The 22,044-nt window shown below is 41.0% G+C and overlaps 1 protein-coding gene across 1 annotated transcript in view; it reads left to right on the forward strand.

The window, feature by feature from the left end:
- MAST4 (microtubule associated serine/threonine kinase family member 4) overlaps positions 1 to 18,157 on the forward strand; it is a 104,780-nt gene extending 86,623 nt beyond the window's left edge. The window contains exons 19-26 of the mRNA XM_086769864.1: positions 755 to 882; positions 985 to 1,217; positions 3,034 to 3,234; positions 6,071 to 6,300; positions 8,107 to 8,229; positions 9,395 to 9,531; positions 10,830 to 11,011; positions 11,867 to 18,157. Coding sequence (XP_086625990.1) covers positions 755 to 882; positions 985 to 1,217; positions 3,034 to 3,234; positions 6,071 to 6,300; positions 8,107 to 8,229; positions 9,395 to 9,531; positions 10,830 to 11,011; positions 11,867 to 15,741 — 5,109 coding nt within the window. The 3' untranslated portion in view covers positions 15,742 to 18,157. The remainder of the gene's footprint in view (positions 1 to 754; positions 883 to 984; positions 1,218 to 3,033; positions 3,235 to 6,070; positions 6,301 to 8,106; positions 8,230 to 9,394; positions 9,532 to 10,829; positions 11,012 to 11,866) is intronic.
- The last annotated feature ends 3,887 nt before the right edge of the window (positions 18,158 to 22,044 follow it).

A 22,044-nucleotide genomic window follows, 5' to 3' on the forward strand; every position in this document is an offset into this window, starting at 1 on the left:
TGCAGGTGACCCTCTGCTTGTGCAGAGGCATTGGACAACATGACCTGCAGAGGTCCCTTCCAGCCTCATTCTGTGATTCTGTGTACTTCTATCCTTTTGAAAGCTCTGTACGACAGAGTAATAGTTTGGTTTGTTAATGTCGTTATGTCATTGCATCTCTAGCTATGCGTAGAATATACGGCTGATGATTTCTGTGTGCCGTTTGTTAGCTAATCATACAGTAGACTTCCAATGATCGGAGTTTATTTTTTCTAAATATGTTAGCCAAGTAATTTATTTGTGACTTCAGAGTAATTTCCTATTAGTTTTTCTGCTGTCCAAACCTGACTGGTAGTTACCTTAGGGTTAGGGCTTTTTTACCTGGATCAGCTTTGTGGTTGTGAGTTAGTTCGAGATGTGCATTAATCCTGTGACCTAGGGACCCCAAGGCTGTAGATTTTGTTTGTTTTCTTGGGTCACACAGTGAGATGGGGAGAAAGCTGAGGAATTCGTAATGAGAAGAGATGTTATTCGTGACCTTTTATGTGAGGAGCCACTAAGACCAGATAGGAAAGCATTTTAAGAACATAAACCCTTGGAAATTTAAAAAGACTCAATAAGTTTGAAGTTTGCACTTTGAAATACTGTATAAGCATTTCAGACATGCAGAGTACAACTTGAAATCTGCTTTCCTGCATGTCTTTTTGTATCAATTATGTCAGTGATGAATTGGGGTTTTTATGATTTTTTTTATTTTTATTTTTTTCTGTAATAGGTTTTTAGTAGCATAGATCGAGTCACTCAAATGCAAGGTGAAGAAAAGGAAGATACAGGAGACAAAACAAAAACCGTAACATTGCCTTCTGTGGAATCTTTAAGTTGGAGTTCGGAATATTCTGAAATGTAAGTAGAAGGAGGTGCTGGAAGTGGTGGACATCCTGCTTACCAGGCAGCAGGCCTCCTCATCTCAGTAACTGCATGAGAGTTTGCTTGTTTTTAATGCAGACAACAAATATCTACATCCATCTCGTCTGACACTGACAGTAGCAGGCAGCGGCACAGTTCTGGTTTGCTTCCGAAGTTGGCCATATCAGCTGAAGGAGAACAGGATGATTCCACTGGCTTAGTGGGACCCCGAGAGGAACAGGAAAAGCCTGTGTTTGTGAGCGAGGAAATAGTGCAAGATGAACCTGAAGTAACCACTCCAGCAAGTACAATCAGCAGCTCCACACTATCAGGTAATTCATGGGTTTAGAAGTTCTGTATTTCAGAACGACTTTAAAAAAAATCAGGCATTCCAAGAGGGGTCTGGTTTTGGCTCAGGCTCAAGCTAATAAAATCTCATGAAAATATGCGTGGGAAAGTTTTAGCATTTTTGGAAATGCCATCATTTGATGTTGCCCCACTGATTCTGGAGGGCTGCTTGGCAAGCGAATAAAATGATGAGTTGACCATAGAGCCTTTGTAGGATCCTTCTGTAGGGAAAAGGAGTCTTGGATCCCTTGAACACTTAAAGCATTATTTTTGTATCTTCCCTCACTGAAGTTGGTGATCTTTTGATTGATTGTCCTGTAGTCATTCCAACTGTTCTGTATTGCTGTTTTCTAACATTGTGCTGCACCATTTTATTAAGACTTCTCAATGATACACACCTTTCAGAATTAGCAGGGTTGTCTTTGACTTGCTTTTGTCATTAGGAATCTAGGAGGAAGTGTTGTAAACCATTCCCTACTTAAATAATGTATTTCCTTTATACATCCCTCTCCCAGCTCAAGTATTTGGATACAGTTCAGTAGGATACAGGGCCCTAGTATCTAGGTGGTTTTGTACTTTCAGAGGAGAGTTTTGTACAACTGTTGGAAGACCTGATTCTTAACACAGGTCTAGGCCTGTATCAGTCTCATCATTGCCCATATAATAAGTTCCAGTTACTTTCTCTACACATTTGCCTGTCTTGAGCTTTTTCTTTTTTGTACCTCACTGAGTTTTCTAAAAATACCCCTTTCTGTTCCCATACCCCTAATCTCCCTTGTAGTCTGCATTTTCCTCCCCCTTCCTCCTCTCCATTTCTGGGAAAATGAATTTCCTCAGGTTCATCCAGCTGTACAGGGATGTCCATCTCCTTCCCTTGTCTAAAACCTTGACTATGCTGTATCCCAGGTCTTGCTCACTACCCCCAGCCCTGTATTACTGTGTTGGCATCAGCACAGCAGTCCCAGTGATAACTCAAAGCATCTGATCCTCTTCTGTCACTTGTCAATTACACTTAAGAGTAATTTGATTTTTCTGTGGTACATTAGCAAAAGGATATTCGGTGAGCTTAAAGGAATACTAGGAATTACTGCTATGTCTTTGAAACAGGCGACCTACCCTTGGCAAGTATTTCATAAGCTCATACAACTTTATTGTGACATCTTTGAATTTTTGAAGAAATCCTATGCAGGTTGTTCATGTGACACAAGACCTTTATGTTTCTTCATTGTTTGAAATGTTGTTGTCCTTCCTCCATTCAATGTTGTGGAATTTAATTACCTATGATAGACAAATACCAATGTGGTTTTAATACTGCGTTTAGTGGTGCCAGGTATCTTTCTCCTGTGTGGTAGAAAACCACCCAAAGAATAAAAGCAAAAGATCTAAAATGAAATTTAAAATGTTAAAAATGAAATTATACTTAGTATTGTAATGATTTTGGAAAAATGTTAAGCTGATAAAAACTTATGGGATTGGAGCCTTTAATTTACTTTAGGAGGAGTTCACATGAAAAATAAATGTATGATTAAGTTCTCTAAAGTGAGTGCTGCATATTGAGATACTAGACTTGCTTCAGCTTTTGCCTCTTATTTTACTTTAATCGGTGACTACAAAAAAACATTGCTTCAATTCATTCTGTTAGCATTTATGCATTCTGTAAGTCTGGAAAAATTACTCTTATTTCTTGTTGTTTTATGAACTTGTTAACTGAAAGAAAAAATCCTGTCTCACAATTGTACCATTTCTCCTCCCTGACCCCCAATTTTTCCTCAATATGTTTATCCCTTCTTCTTTGTACAGTCGGCAGTTTTTCAGAGCACTTAGATCAGATAAATGGAAGGAGTGAGAGCGTGGACAGTACGGATAACCCTGCAAAGCCACCCAATGAAGTTGCATCTCATATGGCTCGACAACGATTAGAAAGCACAGAGAAAAAGAAGATCTCTGGAAAAGTCACTAAGTCTCTTTCTGCGAGTGCTTTGTCCCTCATGATCCCAGGAGGTAGAGATAAATCTTTTTGTTTGAAATGTTATGAATTATGCATACTTGATGGTTTATGAAGTAGGTGCAGATTTTGAAGAGTGCAGAATGGATTCTGGGTCACACTTTTTTTGTTTCCCTTGTTCACAGGGATTACTAGATGGTGCAGTCTCCTCAGCAAATTACAGTGGTCACATTATAGTTGAGGGACCTTCTCTGACAGGCAGAACTGTAGCTTAGTGGTGACTGCTTTGTGTTCGGCCATGTGCATGCACAGCAGGATGCAGGCTTCAGTCCTTGGCTCATCCTACAATAGAGCTGTAGCTTAAGTTTTAAGTAGCTCACTATGTACAGCTCCAAGTGTAGCTGTTTGTTACAGCACCACATTCACCCTAACTAGTTGTCTCCCATCTCCCATCAGGAAAGGCGTTAAGCTGGAGAAAGTGTGACAAAAGTAGAAATAGCATCTAGACTCCTTTTGTACTGTATTGGCTTACATGAGATGCTCAAAATATGAAGCCAGAAATACTTCTGTAAGTGAGTGGAAGTATAACAGTAGTATTGTTTCCAGATGAAGCATTAGTGCTTTGCTTTTTAATGGTTCAGAATCAAAGTTCAAATTTTCCACCCTTTGAGGGATCTTTATCAAAAGTGGGATTACATCTCTACTTTGCACACTGACCATATGCAGCTTTTAGACCTTAGGTGGAGTATTTAAGTATCTGCTGGTCTGATAACATAACACTACTTTTGCTCCATATGTTCAAAGATGGCTTTGACAGTAACTTCAGCAAGTTGCTTTGACTCCTCAGGCTAGTGAAGAATTGTACAGTGTTAAGAGTTGGTTCTGGCTCTCCTTTTAGACTTTACCTGTCTTTGGATTGTAAAGCACAGGTGTCTTTAATACCTTGGTGAGCAAACACTGTGCTATTGTGCGTATGTTCCAGAGACCTTGGAGATAGAAAGGCCCATCTGATCCCTATTACTGCAGGAATTCTCAATTCATCCCACGTTTTATATCCTTCTTCGCTATACAGTTTAAAGAGCAGCATAGGCTTTCTATGCAGTGCCTGTAACTCCAGCAGCTAACCATGAGGATTTTTTTAATGAGATAAGAGGAAACTGTTGAGTCTCAGTTGAAGAGGAGTATTTTGCCCGTGCTTGAATGAGGACAATTAGGTGACAATGAAAAGAATACTTAACATTTCTGTGATGCTGTCCAAATGCAAATGATCATTCTCACAAAGTGCATGAGAGAGAGGAAGATGGCTTTATTTTTAAAATGAGAAAGACAGCGACCATGTACTCCTCCTGCTCAGGGCGGTGTTGACACTGAAAACTGAGTGGCTTGCAAACGCTCTGGGCTTGTTCCTTGTATAGACTTTCTTTCAGTAGTTTTTCTGTCCCAAATGCCATAGGTGTTTTTTTTTGGTGTAAGCCTGTAGCAGTTAGCACCATGGTTATTTTTTCTGCTTGTAGAGGGCCTGTAGGGCATGCTAACTGAGATCAGCTAGCAAAGGAGTGTGATACACATACAGGTAGTTACACTGCCAAGTGACACTCAGGAGTTATTAAACAGCTTGTATTCCAGCACTTCTTTCACAGCTGTTAAGTAAGAATCACTAAGTTCAGAGATGATACAGACTGAGTTACTGTGCTCATAAAACTACTATTTTCTTTCCGTTTCATCTCTGCATCATTCTGTAAAATCCAGATTTGACTTTGCCTACACCTAAAAATGTTGTCATTATGTTTATATCAAGCAAAATCTTCTATGTTAGCTGTACCTAATACTGTCCAGAAACCTATCTTATTCACGTTTATCCGTAAAATAAACTACAGCAACAGACAGCCAGTGTTCCCAACCTGAGTCATGTGGCTGAGAGTCATGAGACATGTCCCACATGCAGCAAAAAGCAGGGTTGGGGGGTGGGGGGGTGTTTCAGAGCCAGAGAGTGACAGTGACAGCCCCCTCAGGGCCTGGCTGTTCTGTGGGATTTTAGCATTAACCCAGTGATACTGATCTGAGAGCCTCTGGTGACTTCGCGTCCAGGGAGTAGCGCCTCTGCCATCAAAGCGTATCTGCCCTTGTGTTACATGGCTTGGCACGGACACGAAACCTGGAATGTTTCTGGACTGCATTGCTTTGCAGAGCTGTCACTCCATTACAGTCACCAAAGTGTGTTTTATGCTGCTGCAATTGGGTTCGCATTTGCACAAGCATGAGCATGGAGTGCTTTCAAACCGAGAAATAAAATGACACCGTAATTGGTATAGTTTTTGCAATAACTTCTTGTGATCTTACATGATGTAGCAGAATGCAGAAATGGAGTCTTGTTACAAGCATGGAGTGACTGTCCTGTGTACCAACTAGATACTCTGGTTTAATTATAGTAGTCTTTATCAGTATCTATATATAACTGAAACACAAAAATCAACTAGCACTGCTGGGCGATTTGGAGGATGGTTTGGGATTTACTCACAGTAACATCTGCTACCAAACTCTGATTTTCTTTTCATGAATGTTTGTTAGGAAGAGGCTGAGAATTTTTCTAAGTTAGCAATGAGTGTTTCTTGTCTAAAAGGAAAAAGTCTAGATCTAACAAGGTAACTTTTGCATTAAAAAAAAAAAAACATTTTAAACTACAGGGAGAGAAATTTAGTTCTAAGATCTGGTTGTTGGTTAAACTTTTCATTCACTAAGAGGCACAGCAATTGAGGAGGAGACAGTGTTTGTGCAAAGACAATGATACATTTTTGGTGCAAAGGTGTCATAAAACTAAGGAGGTTCCCTTTTCTGTGTCTGTATTTGTGTGTGCTCAGAATGTACTGTAATGGGCAGATTTTTTTCTTGCAGATGTGTTTGGTGTTTCTCCTTTGGGAAGTCCTATGTCTCCTCATTCCCTGTCATCTGATCCTTCATCCTCCCGAGATTCATCTCCCAGCCGTGATTCATCGACTGCTGCTGCAAGTCCTCATCAACCAATAGTAATTCATAGTTCAGGAAAAAAGTACGGCTTCACCATCCGAGCAATTAGGGTTTATGTGGGTGACAGCGATATCTACACTGTGCACCATATTGTTTGGGTAAGATAATACAGTTTTTTGCTTATATGCAGCCACGGAAAACTGTAATGATGTATTTGCTTTTGATTTTTGTACCCTGTTTTTGTTGACGGTTCCTGTGTGCCAAACAATGATGTTGTGCCAAACAATTTTCTTAGAATGAAATCTGTGCCTCTACACAAGACGAGTGTGGGCTGTGGGAACAACACAGGCCGCCTTTGGCAGCAGTGGTACCCACATGTAATACTGACCTTCTACATTGGTCACTTAAATTTTTACAGTTTTGACAATTGTGAACAGCCACATCTAAGTTCAGAGTTCTTAGAAAGAGTACTTAGGGCTTAGAAAACCAAAAGATTATTGCAGCCCCTTTTTGATTATGGGCAGAATCTGCAAAAATAGGAGATTGTAAACAGAAATTGTTGAAATATGCATGGAGTTTATTAAACTGCATCAATGAAGGGATTCATGAAAGCCAGCAGAATTTTACTAGACACAGTAGGCTGATTTCAAGCACTGACTTTCTTTTGTGTAGAAATGTGCAAGCCATTTGGAATTGTGAATACCTTTGAGGATTCTGTGGCACAGGAAAAAGACTGACTGTCTTGAATAAATAATATATTTTTCATCCTCTGTTCACTACTGATTTCAATGAAGTGGGAGACAGGCTAAAGGCTAAGACAGCAGTTCTTGGCATTTCATTGGTTATCAGCCTCCTTAACTGTAAAATAAATGTGTATTTCTGTAAATATATATGTATTTATATTTATTTTATAATTGAGGTTGATAACAAATTATATACTTTACATAATTCATCTATCACAGATAAATAAATATTGTGTGTGTGTATAAACTATTTCAACTACCTTAAAATAATTTTGGAAAATTGATTACAAATGTATCAAAAGCATTTGAGGTTTTGTACAGTGCTTTGTTTTAAGTGTGTGTTGTGGGTTTTGAAGTAGCAATGCTATTGATGGGGTATTGATCCATCAAGAACATTGAGTCTGGATAATGGGGTACATTTGATAATGGAATAAATGAAAAAAAAAAATTGATTTCTTGTTACTAGTGTAGCATGACATCAGTGAAAGGAAGGGAAAATGGTACATTGCAGTAAAAGTGAATCCTTGGCTTTTTTTCAAAATACTATAGATTAATTGGGTTTTTTTAGCTCTGTAAGCATTCTAGGTTTCAGTATTGGCTGCATAACTTAAAATTCTTTGAAAGCTCATTTTAAAATATAATAAATTATTTAAGCCTTCTTCCAAAAAAATTGCAATTCAGTTTATTTTGGTCCTTTATCACTTTTGCGCTGCACTGTTCCCTCTAATGGGCAGCCTGGTGAGTTTGAACTAAATGAAAACAATCCTTAACTCTATGGTGGAGTTAATTTTTATCATGATTAGGGTACTGCATGTGACCACTGCCTTAATTACATCAGTATTTGTCAGTGTCAGATGCTAAAAATTTTCATTCAGTTCTGACATTTTGCCATGGGGAGTGAATCACCCCTTTGTTATCATACATGAAAACTGTGCTGCTGTACAGAGCTTACTTAATACCAGTGGCAACAAGCACTGTTTCAGTGAGCTTTGAAACCATTGCAGGCCCCATGTAAGTATACAGTTTGAGTAAGTAGTTGATGGTGAAGTGGCTGGTGTGATTTTCCTTCTTGTCTTCCTTTATATAACTTCATATCTGTAAGTTTTCTTCATTGGCAAGTGGTTTTATAGAAAGAGTTCATTAAACAAAGCCTACTCTTGAAAGTATGAAGGTTAAACAGGAGTCCATTTTGTTGATGTTCCCTTTGTCTGTGATTTCCAGAATGTGGAAGAAGGAGGTGCAGCTTACCAAGCGGGTTTAAAAGCTGGAGACCTGATTACTCATATAAATGGAGAGCCAGTGCATGGTCTTGTTCATACGGAAGTCATTGAGTTGTTGTTAAAGGTAACTCTTGGAGAAGTGGGATACAAAAGCACTTGCTGTTTTCACCAAGGATTGAGGGGTTATGTTTGTTTCCTTCAGAGATTAGTTATCAGATTTTATGGTTGTTCAAATACAAACTGTGAGCTACTTTTGCATAAAGCTGGACAAAGATCTATAACTTCACATATCTTGCTATGATTTTAGTTTTTCTGCATTAAAATGGCACTACTGCTGAGATAGCTGAAGTACATTTGAGGCACAGACACAGAGAGGTCTCTGTCTCTCAAAATATTTGACATTTTCAAGCACTTTCTTGAATTCCCCCATCTACATCAGGTAATTCAGGCTTGTGGTGATTATGCTACTTCTCGTTTTCTCCTTTTAAAGTGAAACCAGTGAGGAAAAGTGAAAACAAGGAGTATGAAATGTTCCTACTGTGTAGGAACTTGCCTTTCATAATCTTAAGGCTCAAAAGGTTTTTCTCTCATACGTAGCCAGGCATGTCCTACAGAGCTTTTGGTAAATGAATTTCTAATCCTGCAGTTTGACTTTTATGAATATTCTGTCACATTTTTCTCTTGTGGAGTCTTCTGAGGTATATCCTTAAAAACAAACAAAACCTCCAGCTTTTTAAAATGAATGGTGGCGTCTTAGAGTAGTCAGTTATAACAGAGCATGGAAAGCAGTGAAGTAATGGGGAAATATAAAAGGCTGAGGAAAGATACAAAATATACTTTTCCTTAAGTCTTTATTATTCTCCTTCATTTTATCATTGTAACAGTCAGTATGGTGAGGCATGAATGGCCAGTGAATGGACCACTGCGCAGTGACAGCTGTTCTTTGTGGAAAAGTAGGATGCTTCTATGGAAGCTTTCATGTTGGAAATGGTAGTCTTGGTCAATGCATGGTCTTCCCATGTCCAGCTACAATTCTTAGAATGTCTCCTTGTCCTGGAGGTGGAATGAAGGAAGTTTAGGAAATTTGGCAGAATTTGAGAATTTTCCAGTCATCATTTATCTGACATAAATTAGCCTGGCAATATCTGCATAGGCATCCTTACACCGCCAGCTCTTACTCTGACACTGGAGTTCCGTCTCATTGCATTCACGTTTGTGGTGTAGCTTTAATTTAAGGCAAAGTCATCTTGTATTACTCACGCCTAAAGGTTCCTCCTCCATTTTGGCAGAGTGGTAACAAAGTCTCGGTAACAACAACCCCCTTTGAAAACACTTCCATTAAGACAGGACCTGCTAGGCGAAACAGCTGCAGGAGCCGAATGGTCAGGCGCAGTAAGAAAAGCAAGAAGAAAGAGAGTTTAGAGAGGTGAGTAATCCTTTTGTTTCATGGCGAATATGTTTCCTTGTGTGTATATACATAAAAATTAATTTAAAATATGAAGTTAGTATAGTTCTCTCTCTTATATTCCACATCTCTTCACCTTCTTCTATGAGATCCTGTGGTTGTAACACATCCTTCCAATCCTGTCTTGCCTAAACTAGATCTGTTAAAATAATCCCTAAAAATTTTGCATGGCAAACATACAGATATGGGGAAGAATCATAGAATGGTTAGGGTTGGAAGGGACCTTCAAAGGTCATCTAGTCCAACCCCCCTGCAAGGAGCAGGGACATCCCCCACTAGATCACGTTGCTCAGAGCCTCATCCAGTCTGGCCTTGAACATTTCCAGGGATGGGGCATCCACCACCTTTCTGAGCAACCTGTTCCAGTGTTCTACAACTCGCATTGTAAAAAATTTTTTCCTAATTTCCAATCTAAATCTACCCCCCTCTATTTTAAAACTATTACTCGTTGTCTTATTGCAACAGGCCCTACTAAACAGCCTCTCCCTATCTTTCTTATAGGCCCCCTTGAAGTACTGGAAGACCGCTATCAGGTCTCCCTGGAGCCTTCTCTTCTGCAGGCTGAACAGCCCCAGCTCTCTCAGCCTGTCCTCATAAGAGAGGTGCTCCAGCCCTTTTACCATCTTTGTGGCCCTCCTCTGGACCTTCTCCAACTGGTCCATGTCCTTCTTGTGCTGGGGGCTCCAGAACTGGACACAGTACTCTAGGTGGGGTCTCACCAGGGCAGAGTAGAGGGGGAGAATCACCTCCCTCGACCTGCTGGCCACGCTTCTCTTGATGCAGCCCAGGATGCGGTTGGCCTTCTGGGCCGCAAGGGCGCATTGCCTGCTCATGTTGAGCTTCTCATCCACCAGCACTCCCAAGTCCTTCTCCTCAGGGCTGCTCTCAATCCATTCTCCGCCCAGCCTGTATTTGTGCCTGGGATTGCCATGACCCAGGTGCAGGACCTTGCAAGAAGTTGAATAACTGAGGTTGTGTCTTGATTTGATTTAAGTATATATTTTTGTACTTGTTTAATTAAACTTTCTAGTGCTGAGTTTATGGGCATATATCTACCCCACCTGTCAGCAAATCCGGATGTTTTCTAAACTTCATGCTCTGCGGTGTGGTTTGCTTTCATGTAAACACACATTTAATATTTGCTTTTCTGCAGGTAATGGGAGAGGGAAGCAATGTCAACTTGCAAGGGTTTTGCCTGTGCTAATAGTATCTTTTGTGCATCATAATTTCTGATTAATGCTGTGCTCTTCTCATGCTAGGAGAAGATCTCTCTTTAAAAAGCTGGCCAAGCAGCCCTCTCCTCTTCTTCATACCAGCAGAAGCTTTTCCTGCCTGAACCGATCACTTTCATCAGGGGAAAGCTTGCCTGGATCTCCAACCCACAGCTTATCCCCTAGATCACCTACCCCAAGCTACCGCTCTACTCCTGATTTTCCATCTGGTGCGTATGAAGGAGTGGAGGTCAGAGGAGAAGGACCTGAAGCGTGTTCTATTTCTCCTGAGATCCCAGATCTGTTACACTCTGCTAAGAGTAGTCAGCTCTGACAAGCGTAATCATTGCGCAGGTGGTTTCTGTCTGGAAAAAGGGAAAAAGATTCCTCATGCAAAATCAAAAGTATTTTCATCATACAGAAGTACCTAAAAGGGTAGGGTCTGCTAGATTTCTCCCAGAGTTTAAATCCAAATCCAGGGGCTATAAGTTGCATAATAAACAATCCAAGTTTGGAGTAAAAGGGTAGAATCTTGCCTAGGAGAGGCTGATTGATAAAAGAATGAAACTGAGGAAGAAGTTGGTACACAATGGAACTAGAGTGGGTGCTCATGAATGCAAATTTATTGCTGAAGAGATCAGCTGGGTGCTGAAATACTCATATTACTGGCTCCTAAAAGCCTGTCCCTTTTACCTGTTTTATTTCTGGCATAGTTCTACTGTATACTTAAAGTGACTACTGTTGTACAGTCCCTTGGCAGAGGTAAATTATTTGGAGAGCCTTGATCATTGCTTTGAAGTGGCAGAAAGCATTAGCTATTCTATGTAAATCGAAGGAAGCGATAACTTAAAGGGGATGAAGGAACAGAGGAGGAAAGGGAGGAATAGCAACGTAATTGGAATGGTGAGGGGTTTACAGCCCGGTCACTCAAAACCTTCTAAACTTTGGAACATTGTGGCAGCAGACAGCACATAGGCCTTTTGGACTGGTGAAAGTTGTGTCTCACTGAGCATTTAAAGAAAATTTAAAAAATCTTGCTAATCTTATGTATGTTTGTTTGGTTTGTTTCCTTGTTCTTTTTATAGGTACTAACTCTTCCCAGAGTAGCTCCCCTAGTTCAAGTGCTCCCAATTCTCCAGCTGGTTCAGGACACATAAGACCCAGCACTCTTCATGGCTTAGGTCCAAAGCTTGGTGGACAGAGATACCGATCTGGAAGACGCAAATCAGCTGGAAGCATTCCTCTCTCTCCTCTTGCACGGACGCCTTCTCCAACACCCCAGCCAACATCCCCTCAGCGATCTCCATCACCATTGCTAGGACATTCGATTGGAAATACAAAAATAGCTCAATCTTTTCCTAGCAAAATGCACTCCCCTCCAACTATTGTGAGACATATTGTTAGGCCAAAGAGTGCCGAGCCACCAAGATCTCCGCTGTTAAAGAGAGTCCAATCTGAAGAGAAACTTGCGCCTTCTTATGGGAGTGATAAGAAACACTTATGTTCACGAAAACAGAGTCTGGAAGTGACCCAGGAAGAAGTTAATAGAGAATTGTCCCAAAGGGAAGTAACTCTTCAGAGCTTGGAGGAGAATGTATGTGACGTGCCATCACTTACACGAGTCAGGCCTGCAGAGCAGGGCTGCTTGAAACGACCCATCTCCCGAAAGTTAGGTAGGCAAGAATCCATTGATGAGCTAGACAGAGAGAAGCTGAAGGTCAAGATAGTTATGAAAAAGCAAGATTTTGCTGAAAAAGCAAATGTTGCTATACATGAACCTAGCAGTGAACCAGAAAATCCCAATACCTTAAGACTGGAAGAAAGAGACAAAAAAGCATTCCAGAAGCTGTTAGATAGATCAAATCAGTTTGAAACAAAAATCATTGCTTTGGAGGCCCAGTCAGCTGGTGGCATACTTAAAGACACCCTTCAAAAGAATGCAAACTTGAGAACAAATGATGGTGTTGCTTTAGATGCACAGATGTTGGGTCATGGGGCTCCACCTAGTGAACTTAGTCATATTTCTTATGACTTTAAAAGAATTTCCCCTCCATGTACGCTGCAAGATGTACTACCTCAGTCCTCTGATGGGATCCTAAATGGAAAGGGGGAAAACACAGATAAAAACATGCCAACAAAAGAATTTGTCAAATTTGAAAGATTTGATGGTAAACTTGCAAATACTGATTATCTTAGAAAGAAAATATCCATTGAAGAAAAGGATGATAGTGTGTGTCCAGTGCTAAAATCCAAATTGACATCAAATGTTCATGAATGCCTTCAACTAAATACAGGCAGACCCATAAGCATACAGCAGGATGCCACTGCAGTTGCCGATGGTAGAACATTTATCGGCAGTGCACATCCTGCTCAAATCAACTCAGTTTCTTTTGTTCCTCTGAAGACCTTGAATGGCCGTGCGGATGTGAGTGGTGAAAAAACAGCTCTTATTTCCACTGAGGCTCCTGTCAGAAAAAGTCCATCAGAATATAAACTTGATGGGAGGTCTGTTTCCTGTTTGAAGCCAATAGAAGGCACGCTGGATATTGCCTTACTTTCTGGGCCACAGGCTTCAAAGACTGAACTGCCTTTGTGTGTGCTACCAGAAGGGCAGAGCACCAGCAGTGATGGGGGATCTCTTAAACCCCCACAAGGGAGTGGTGGGAAAGCAGAACTGGCCTGTCAGAAAGAGCAGTTGTTAAGCTATTCAAAATCTGGTAAAGTCAACATACTAGAGCCTCAGGTTCTGCAAACAAGCAAGAGTCTTCCAAATCCACCAGTCATCCCTGTGGCTGCAGAAGCAGTGACAGAGAAAAAGGTTTCTAGTCCAGCTACTAAAGGTGGTATTTCTGTTATCGAAGCTGTTCATAAGACAGAGACCTTCCCTTCCAAACAGAAGGACAATGCAATGGAGGCAAAGTCTTGTTTTATTCAAAGTCAGAGTGTTAAAACTACCCAAACATGCTCCAAACTTCCTGCTGTCCAAAGCGCTCCTGAAAAAGCTGTAGGAAAAGAGAAGCAAATAGAAAAGGAGTTGCCTGCCAAACAGCCAGTAGCCCAGAGAAGTTGTGAGCCTATTCCTGCGAAGGCGGAGGTGATCAGAGAGTCATCTCTGAAGGTATCTGTCTCTGATATCCTGATAACAAGCTACTCCAAAAGCAATGAAAAAAATAGTGCTGATTTTGCCATTCCACCTCAGGTACAAGGAAAAGTGCAGGCAGCTGGCCCCAAGGCACAACCTAAGGATGGCAGAGAATCACTGAAACAGCTAGGCAAAGATGACAACAATATTCCTAGTACTTTTGTGGAGAAGGGCGTAACCAAGCAGAAAGTTGTCAGTGAATCTAAGAAAGTTATTGCAGAGTCAAAGAGTGAAGCTCTTTCATCTAAACAGCCCGTGCAACCCTCAATGGATTTTGATCCTAAAAATGAGATGTCTGCACCAGTTTCCTCTGTGCAGAAGGACAACGCCAAAGATTTAGGAAAGAAAGATCAGAAACCGCTCACTGACATAAAGCTTCAAACTACTGAGAAAAAGCAATCCGGCGAAGTTCCTCAGCAGCAACTTAATGCATCAGGCTCCCCTGCTGTGAGAGGCACTGTAAACAGAAACTGTGCTGTAGATAGTTACACAGATGTTCAAGGACATGTGAAGCCTGCTACCACCTATGTGGAAAGCAGCAGTGATAAACCCAGGCCAGTCTCTGATACGAGTTCCTCTAAGTCTACGTTACTGGATAAACAGACATTGTCACAAAAACCATGTGCTCCAGCCGTAAAAGAAAAAGAAACTATTCAGGTGTCTACCAGCTCCCGGAAAGATGGGAAACATACCAGTAAAAATGTGCTAGATCCCCTTTCTTCTGCTTCAGGCTCTTTGAGAAAAATGAGCAATGAACATGTGCAGGCTGAAAGGCCTGTTAGTTTGGAGCATGGCTCAGTAGCCGCCCTCCAAATGAGCAGCATTACTCCTGACACCAAACCGAAATCCTCTGCTGTTGGCCCGGTACCAACAGGCCCAGAGCGTTCTAAGCAGATGCAGAGGCAAGAACCAGCAGACTTGGGGGAATCTGCTGATCAAAAGCAACTTCACCTCAGTGAAAAACAAACCATGTCTCCAAAGCTTTCCACTGTGACTGACTGTCTCTTGCTCAGCAAACAGGCAGACAGAAGTCCTAGTAACCAGATGTTCTCTGCAGACAAAAGACCCGAAGGGAAAATATGCACTGACGCACTTTATGTTCAGCTTGACAGTGGGAAAGTAGAGCCTACCCTTTGCCTCACAAACTATGATGCCAGAGGGAAAGGAGCAGAAAAAGCAACTGCAAGTAGCAAAAGCTCTCAAGATTCAAAAGGGAAAGGACAAGTTAATCAAAAACAGACGGAAGATGCAAACAAGCAGATAGCAATGAAGCATTTGTCAGCTGCCAGTGGACAGAGTTCTTGCCGTGTGGCTGCAACACCAGGAAAGCCACTGACTTGTTCAACTAATTTCTCTGAATGTAGACAAGAAGTATCTGTTTTGTCTTCAGTGAAGAGTGATGTGTCTTCAGCAAAGGTTAAAGCAGGCTCATCTGAGCTTCCTGCAGCCTCCAAGGAACTAAATAAGAAAAGCACCTCTTCTGCAGGAAGCGGGAAGGCAGAAATGACTAAAAGTGTTTCACTGATGGCCTTGCACAGTGCTGCTGTTGCAGTAGAAGCCCAACACTCTGCTTCAAACGTTGGGGGAAAACCTGGCAATCAAGAAAAATCTTTTTCTGTTAACACTGTGGATGTAAAGGGAAAAGATGCCGTTCAAGCTCAGCAGTCTACTTCAAGAAAACAGAATGTAGGTAAAGATTTACCCAGGTCAGCAACCACACCTGACCGCCATAATGCACTTTCTAACGACAAAGACTCGGCTCGGCAGCGTCGAGGAAAGGAAGCTTCACGGAGCAGTCCTCACAAGAAATCCTGTTAAGACCTGGCAGGTGTGAATTTAAGACTAGCTGAAACAATATATATATATATATTTGACTGCCTTTAAACCAGCACTGTGTCGTGTCTTTGTGCGGCAAAACTTTCATGTCTCTGAAGAAAGAGGATGGGGATATTTAGAGAACTTTTTTTCAAAATGCCTTCCCAATTGTAACCGGTAAAACTGTTACCATATAGTATTTGTACAAAAATACCTTTACAGCTGAGAGCTATTGAAGAAAAGATTTCCTCTGTAAATAGTTAGTGATGTGTTTTGGGTTTGAATGTAGCATATATACTTTGCTGCTGATTGCGTTGTTTACTCTCCCCTTTTTTAAGATAGTTGCTTTGCCACTTATTTGCCATACTCGAATCTGAAACCGAATTATTAAAACTCAGACCTGACATGGATGTGCACAAGCATTGGTCTGACTGGCAAACAAAAACAGGCCACATTTTTACTTATAGAAATCCTCACTAGTGGTTAAGAAAATACTAGTACAGAAAAAAATATCGTGGCTTATTGTGAGTTTTTACATGTATTTTTAATAATCCAGTTTTGATAGTACTGTACCTGGCTGACTGCTTCACCAGATATAACACAAGACCTAACTGCATCTCCCTTCTGCACAAAGCCTATCTCTTAGAGTAAGTGTTTTTAAAGCTACAGGAGGGCCTCTTGGTTGTCAGGGCATCCCAACAAGAGTCATGTTCTCTGGTGAAATGGTGGTTCTTGGCTTGTCTATTGGGAGTGTGTTCTGTGACCTTCACCTCAGACAAGGCTGCGACTCTGAAGCACACACTGTGTGCTTAGTTTTTGCTGCAATCCTCTCTTGAGTTCCTTCGGCTTTTTTAAATTCAGGCCCTTACAGTGTGAGGCACAAGTATAAGCACATGACTTGCAGTACTAATATGTTCATCCCTATTTTTTAATACGTTTAGAGAACATGTGTTACCATTGCATATAGGTCTGCATAATTAGCTTCATACAGCTGTAGCTTTTTTTTATTTGACAAGTAAGGTAAAAAGGAGAAAAAGCAGTTTCAGTATCATATCTTTAAAAAAGTTTAGGACATGTGATAAGTTTAATACATAGCTGGGGCCTTATGTTGTAGACTTAACTTGCTGTTTTTAGCAAGTAATTCTGGGTTTCGCGTTCATTTCTAAATGCATTGAGTAGCTCCATACATTTCATAACAATCTTTTTATTTGTATGCAAAAAAATAAATACTGTAATTACAAAAGAAGCATTTTGTAACGAACCTGTTGGAGCTATTTGGTGCTAGAATGTGACTGTCTTTTTACTTTTGCTAAGCCTTATTTGAATTTTGTATACCGTGGAACATGTAGACTTTGATCATTTTAGTGTGGAGGTATTGAGGTTGGTTTTGAACGGTGAAAGGTAAAATTTGAAACATGTACAGAAGCACTACAAAAAACCCTTGCAGATGCATGGTTTTTAATGATGGGGATCAATGGCATGGTGGTTTTGCTTATTTCTGTTATATGTACCCACAGTAGAGCTAGGCCCCTACCTGCTTCATCTGGGCTTACAGATTGTCTTTCTGTCTCAAAAGCTAGAAAACTGTTCATAAAAGTACAGTGTAATCCTGACTTGGAGGTTTGTATGACAACTGACAGCGTGCAGACTAAATTTCCCTCTGGTGAAAACTTTAGTATACTGATGAGTTGACTTGGATTACAGCAAACCTGTCATGGAAAGACGCCATCACAAACAAGTCCGTCTGATTTTTCATGTGGCACTAGAATATTCATACCGCTGTTGATGTGTTCACAGAGGAGCTAGTGAAAAATTGATAGTATTTTTGAGCAGTTCTAAGGATAAAATGGTCTCGACATTTACAGTTCATGTGTGTTTTGGCAGTTACACAAATGAATGCTAAGGCACTTCGAAATAACATTTCTGTCTGGGAGGTATTTCCTAGTTTACAGTCTTCAGAGTTTTTTTCAACTATTCTCTTGTTTCCTTTAAAGCACATTTAGCTGTTTGTTTACAGTATATGTTTATGTATATTTTGTATAGTTCATTATCACTTCTGACAAATAAGTTCTTTGCATTTTGGAAGTGTAATAGTGCTTGAGCTTGTGTTCATGTAGTACCTGTTTGTTGGTGTTTACCTTATAAGTGAGCTGTTAGAGATCCTCCTACCTTTGTGCTACTTGGTTAGTCTTTATGTAGATCTTAGATCTGATGTGTTCTTTTGTAGACTTCTTGCTGTAGATTCCTAAGTTTACAAAAAAAAAAAAAAGAAAAAAAATGTTAGGGTCTGTGCAATAAAGTGTTTGCAGTCTTATTTTCTCTAAGAAACTTCTTATGGATGTCATAATTGTTGTATATTGAACATGATTATTTATACTTATGCAGTTGCATAACGTTGAAATAAAAATTCCGCATGAAATGCTGTTGTGTTAGCATTTTTCCTTGAACTGCGTTCACTCCTGTAACTTAAGGCACATCTATGCTCTACTCAGAGGTGGCCAGTTTTTTTTTCTCTGGGACCAACTCAATGCACCCTTTAGGGCACATGCTGAGTGAGGATTTTTTATGAGTAAATGTGATTTAGTCTGGAGAAAGAGGAGGTCTGCATAGCTGAGAATCTCATCTTGGGCAGCGGCTGGAACCACTACTTTGCTGTTGGGAAGGTAGGCATGGGGTGATGATGGAGAACGTATTCTGAGCCGTAGCTAACAACAGCAGTAGGCTGTAATGTGACATTTTAGTCTTTCCTCCAAAACATGTGTCATCATTCATGACAGTAGATCAGTATGTTTTTGTGTACCTTCTCAAAATACTCAGTCTTTTGTGGTTATTTAAAAAAATTTATTATTTACACTAAATGTTGAACCTTAACAAATTCATGGATTTTCTACAGCTTGAATGTCATCAAATCTCCATTTTTATTTTTTTCTCAGAAGGTAAAATAGGTGCAGGGAAACAGACAAGGTAGATGGAGCAGAGCACCTTAGTATCCAGTGGGATCTTTGATGAAGAAAGATTCTTTTGGCAGGAGGAGCAACAGAGCAAGACTACTACTCCCCTGATTTTTATCTGTCCAATTTTTGCAGAAGAGTGGTCTCTTTACTGGTCCATTGTTAGTAGCTTTGCACAGCTGGTTGGTGCGTGCCGGGAGCTGCCTGCCTGGTGAAGGGATTATTTTTGTTCTCATGTACTATTGCATTGTTTTCTCTATGTTTTTTCTCTGCACAAAGCCAAGTGCAGCAGTGTTACTGCATCACTCTGGCTGCTTTGCTTTCTGTTTGAAACCAATACGTGAGAGGAAGCTGCAATCACCCCCAACCCTTCCAACTTGCTGCAACCCAGCAGAAGGTGGGTAAGTCTGCAAAATCAGTGCACTGGCAGGGAGTGTGATTAGGCTGGGGAGGTGGAGCAGCAGCATCCAGCATCTCAGTGTTTGTGACTGCGTCTATAGTATAATATTTGGTTAGCACAGACCAACTCAATCTCTCAGACATCTGCCATGGGTGGATTTTGATGAACTGAGGGTAAGACGCAATGCTGGAGGCTACAGTTCAAGTCATAAAGAGTTGGGAGCATCAGGAAGAGTGGAGAAGACTGCAGCACAGGAAGACAGTTAACAAGGTAGGTAAGTTCTATCACACAGCAAGCCCTTGAAAATGTAAGTGTGAACTAGATTACAGGGGAAGAAAATGTTTGAGACATTTACTCGAGAAGGATGTTGTCTGCTGCTTGGAGGAGAATAATTTTCATCGTATTTGCCAGATAAGCAGGTGTGATATGAGTGGTTGGGAAGGGTTCTGGCCTCTTTTTCCAGGGACAGACAAGACTTGAATGAGAGGAAGTTCTTAAAAGATGCACCATTAACATCAGGATATTATTTTTTAAGTCAACAGGTACAGAAATCGGCCTTTATTCAACCATCCTGTTCAGAGTAAAATCCTATTTAAAAAATTGATCTGTGTCTTATTGATAGTATCTTCTTTAAGCACAGTTGGGGAAGGAAGAATTTGGGTCTGAGTTTGTGTTTATCCAATTGAAATAAAGGTAAGTGCTTACCGGTCTCTGAAATGTAACTTGTTCTTGAAGATCTGCTCAACTTTGTGAATACTGATAACAAATGTTATTTTGCAGTTTTGTGTTGTACCATGATTTCAGTGACATCTGTAAAGAGAAATCTACTGTCTCTTTCCATTTATATCCTTGCAAAGTAATTCCAACAGACTACACCTTTGGACTTCACAAAGTTCTACTACTTAATCTGGATATTTTAATGTGTTATAACCACATATAAATTTTCCTTCAGAATAAATCAGTTCCTGTAGTTAGGATTTGTGTTAACCTGAAATATACAGTGCGTGCTGTTTAGTGCTGTTGTTTTCATGGTGTCGCGTGAATGATGTTTTGCAGACAAAAAAGCAGAGACTGCTCTGAGCAGATGACACTGTAAATCAATGAGAGAATTAAAATGACATGAATATATAGTCATCGAAAACAAGTTGTGTAGAGGGAAAGGGATGGGTCATAGGAAAGTCTGTACTAAATAGTCTGTGTGCAAATATATATCACACAGGAACATGTTCACCATTTTGCCTTTTCAGCCATCTTTAACTGAAGTCTACACACAAGTCTACACTATGACACTGGGTAGTGTTTTAGAAGCTGGAGGAGTTAAAAATCTGTGTTCCTCTCTCCAAATGAAGAGCATTCCAGAAAGCATCAGCCCAATATGCAGTTTTCCCCTCAAGGTGCTGTTACTTGTGGATCTCCCATAGTTAATGACTCATGCTCGCAGCAAATTTTTTTTTTTTTTTTTGCACCTATCCCAAGCTGTGAACTGCATCATGCTCCCTTTTAACTTCACTGTTTGTCTATCACTTTCCTGACCCCACAAATGTAAGAGGGAAACAACAGAAGCAGCAGGTCCCTTTTGGATGGCGCACAGACTGGCATTCACGCTGGATTGTCAGATAACACAGTTATCAGAGGTTGCTCATTTAACCAGTTTGATTTGCAGAGGGAGGGGAAAAGGTGCCTTGAGCCCTGGGATGACTTCAGGAGCTTCCCTGCCTTGGTCCCATGGATGAGTCAGGAAGTCCTCACCTTGGGCAGCATGGTTTGCTTGGTGACATTTCTCTCCCTTAGACCAGTCCTTGTGGAAGGGGTCATCTGACGCAGGCACCCCTTGGAGCCTTGGTGCTCTGCAGCTTGGCAGTTGGAGCACAGTGGCACTGCTGATGGGGTCAGGAGGAGGTTTCTGTGCAGAGCCTGTCAGCGGCTGCAGAAACGGGGAATACATACAAGTAATGCAGAGAGTTGGAAGGAGAGGCAACATCCTACTACACAAAAGCTAGGAGTGTTTATATGCAGACGGAGAAGAAACCTCAAACGGCTCTCCCACTGCATCTTTGGGCAGCACATGGATACGAAGGTGGGAGGAGAAAAACCTGTGGGCAAGGGAGGCAGCCTACGTGATGTGAAGACATCTGAAAGTTCCAAGAATCCACATGGTGGTAGTGTGATCTGCTAACAGAGGGTAGAAGGTGCTTTTCAAGTGAGAGAGGTATTTCTTACTTGAGAAGATCAAGGCAGGCATTCTTGTCAGCTGTGTCTTCAGAAATGTGTAAAAACTTTCTAGTCCAGCAGGGATCTTCAAAATCTTAGCTAAATCTACATGTTGTGGAGGAAATGACGAGCAACACCTTTTGGCAAGAGCTGAAGCTGAATGTGGAGTGCCACATGGAAAGCGTTGAGAGCAAGCTCACCTTCCACAGCTTGGTGAGCAGCCACAGCTCCTGGTTTAATGCACCGAGGAGTCTTGCTGGAGCAGGGTGAGACTCCACATGGTGCAGGGGATACTGTTGCAGCTTACCACCGTGCTGCCCCCCTTGCACCCTCTAGTTTTCCTTCGTGGGCTCCTGCTGGAGAAGACAGTCCACCCTGGGCTCACCTGGGAAAGTCTCTTAGCTGTTGACATTGGTTTTTTTTCCCCAGTCAAGCATGGGTGTAGCTGAGCATCTGCACAACCTTGACAAATCTACAGGTTTTATTGTTGAAGCAGAAGTTGTTGCTGGTCCCTGCTTACTCTGGAGTCTAGTAAATAGTTCAGGAGCAGAGCCTGCCTTGGGGGGAGAGAGACTGGCAGAGGTTCAATGGTGAGGAACTTCCTAAGGATAAAAACATCTTAAAGAAATTAGAAAGATGGTAAAGGTTGTTTCTGTCAGTCCTGCAGGAGTGGGTCTTACATGACTGTGTTGTGTGTGTCCTTCAAATAAAGTATTTTTTCTTCTCAGCAAAGCAGGGTACACT

Source organism: Chlamydotis macqueenii, chromosome Z (assembly GCF_036417535.1).
Source record: "Chlamydotis macqueenii isolate bChlMac1 chromosome Z, bChlMac1.mat, whole genome shotgun sequence".
Classification (NCBI taxonomy): Eukaryota; Metazoa; Chordata; class Aves; order Otidiformes; family Otididae; genus Chlamydotis; species Chlamydotis macqueenii.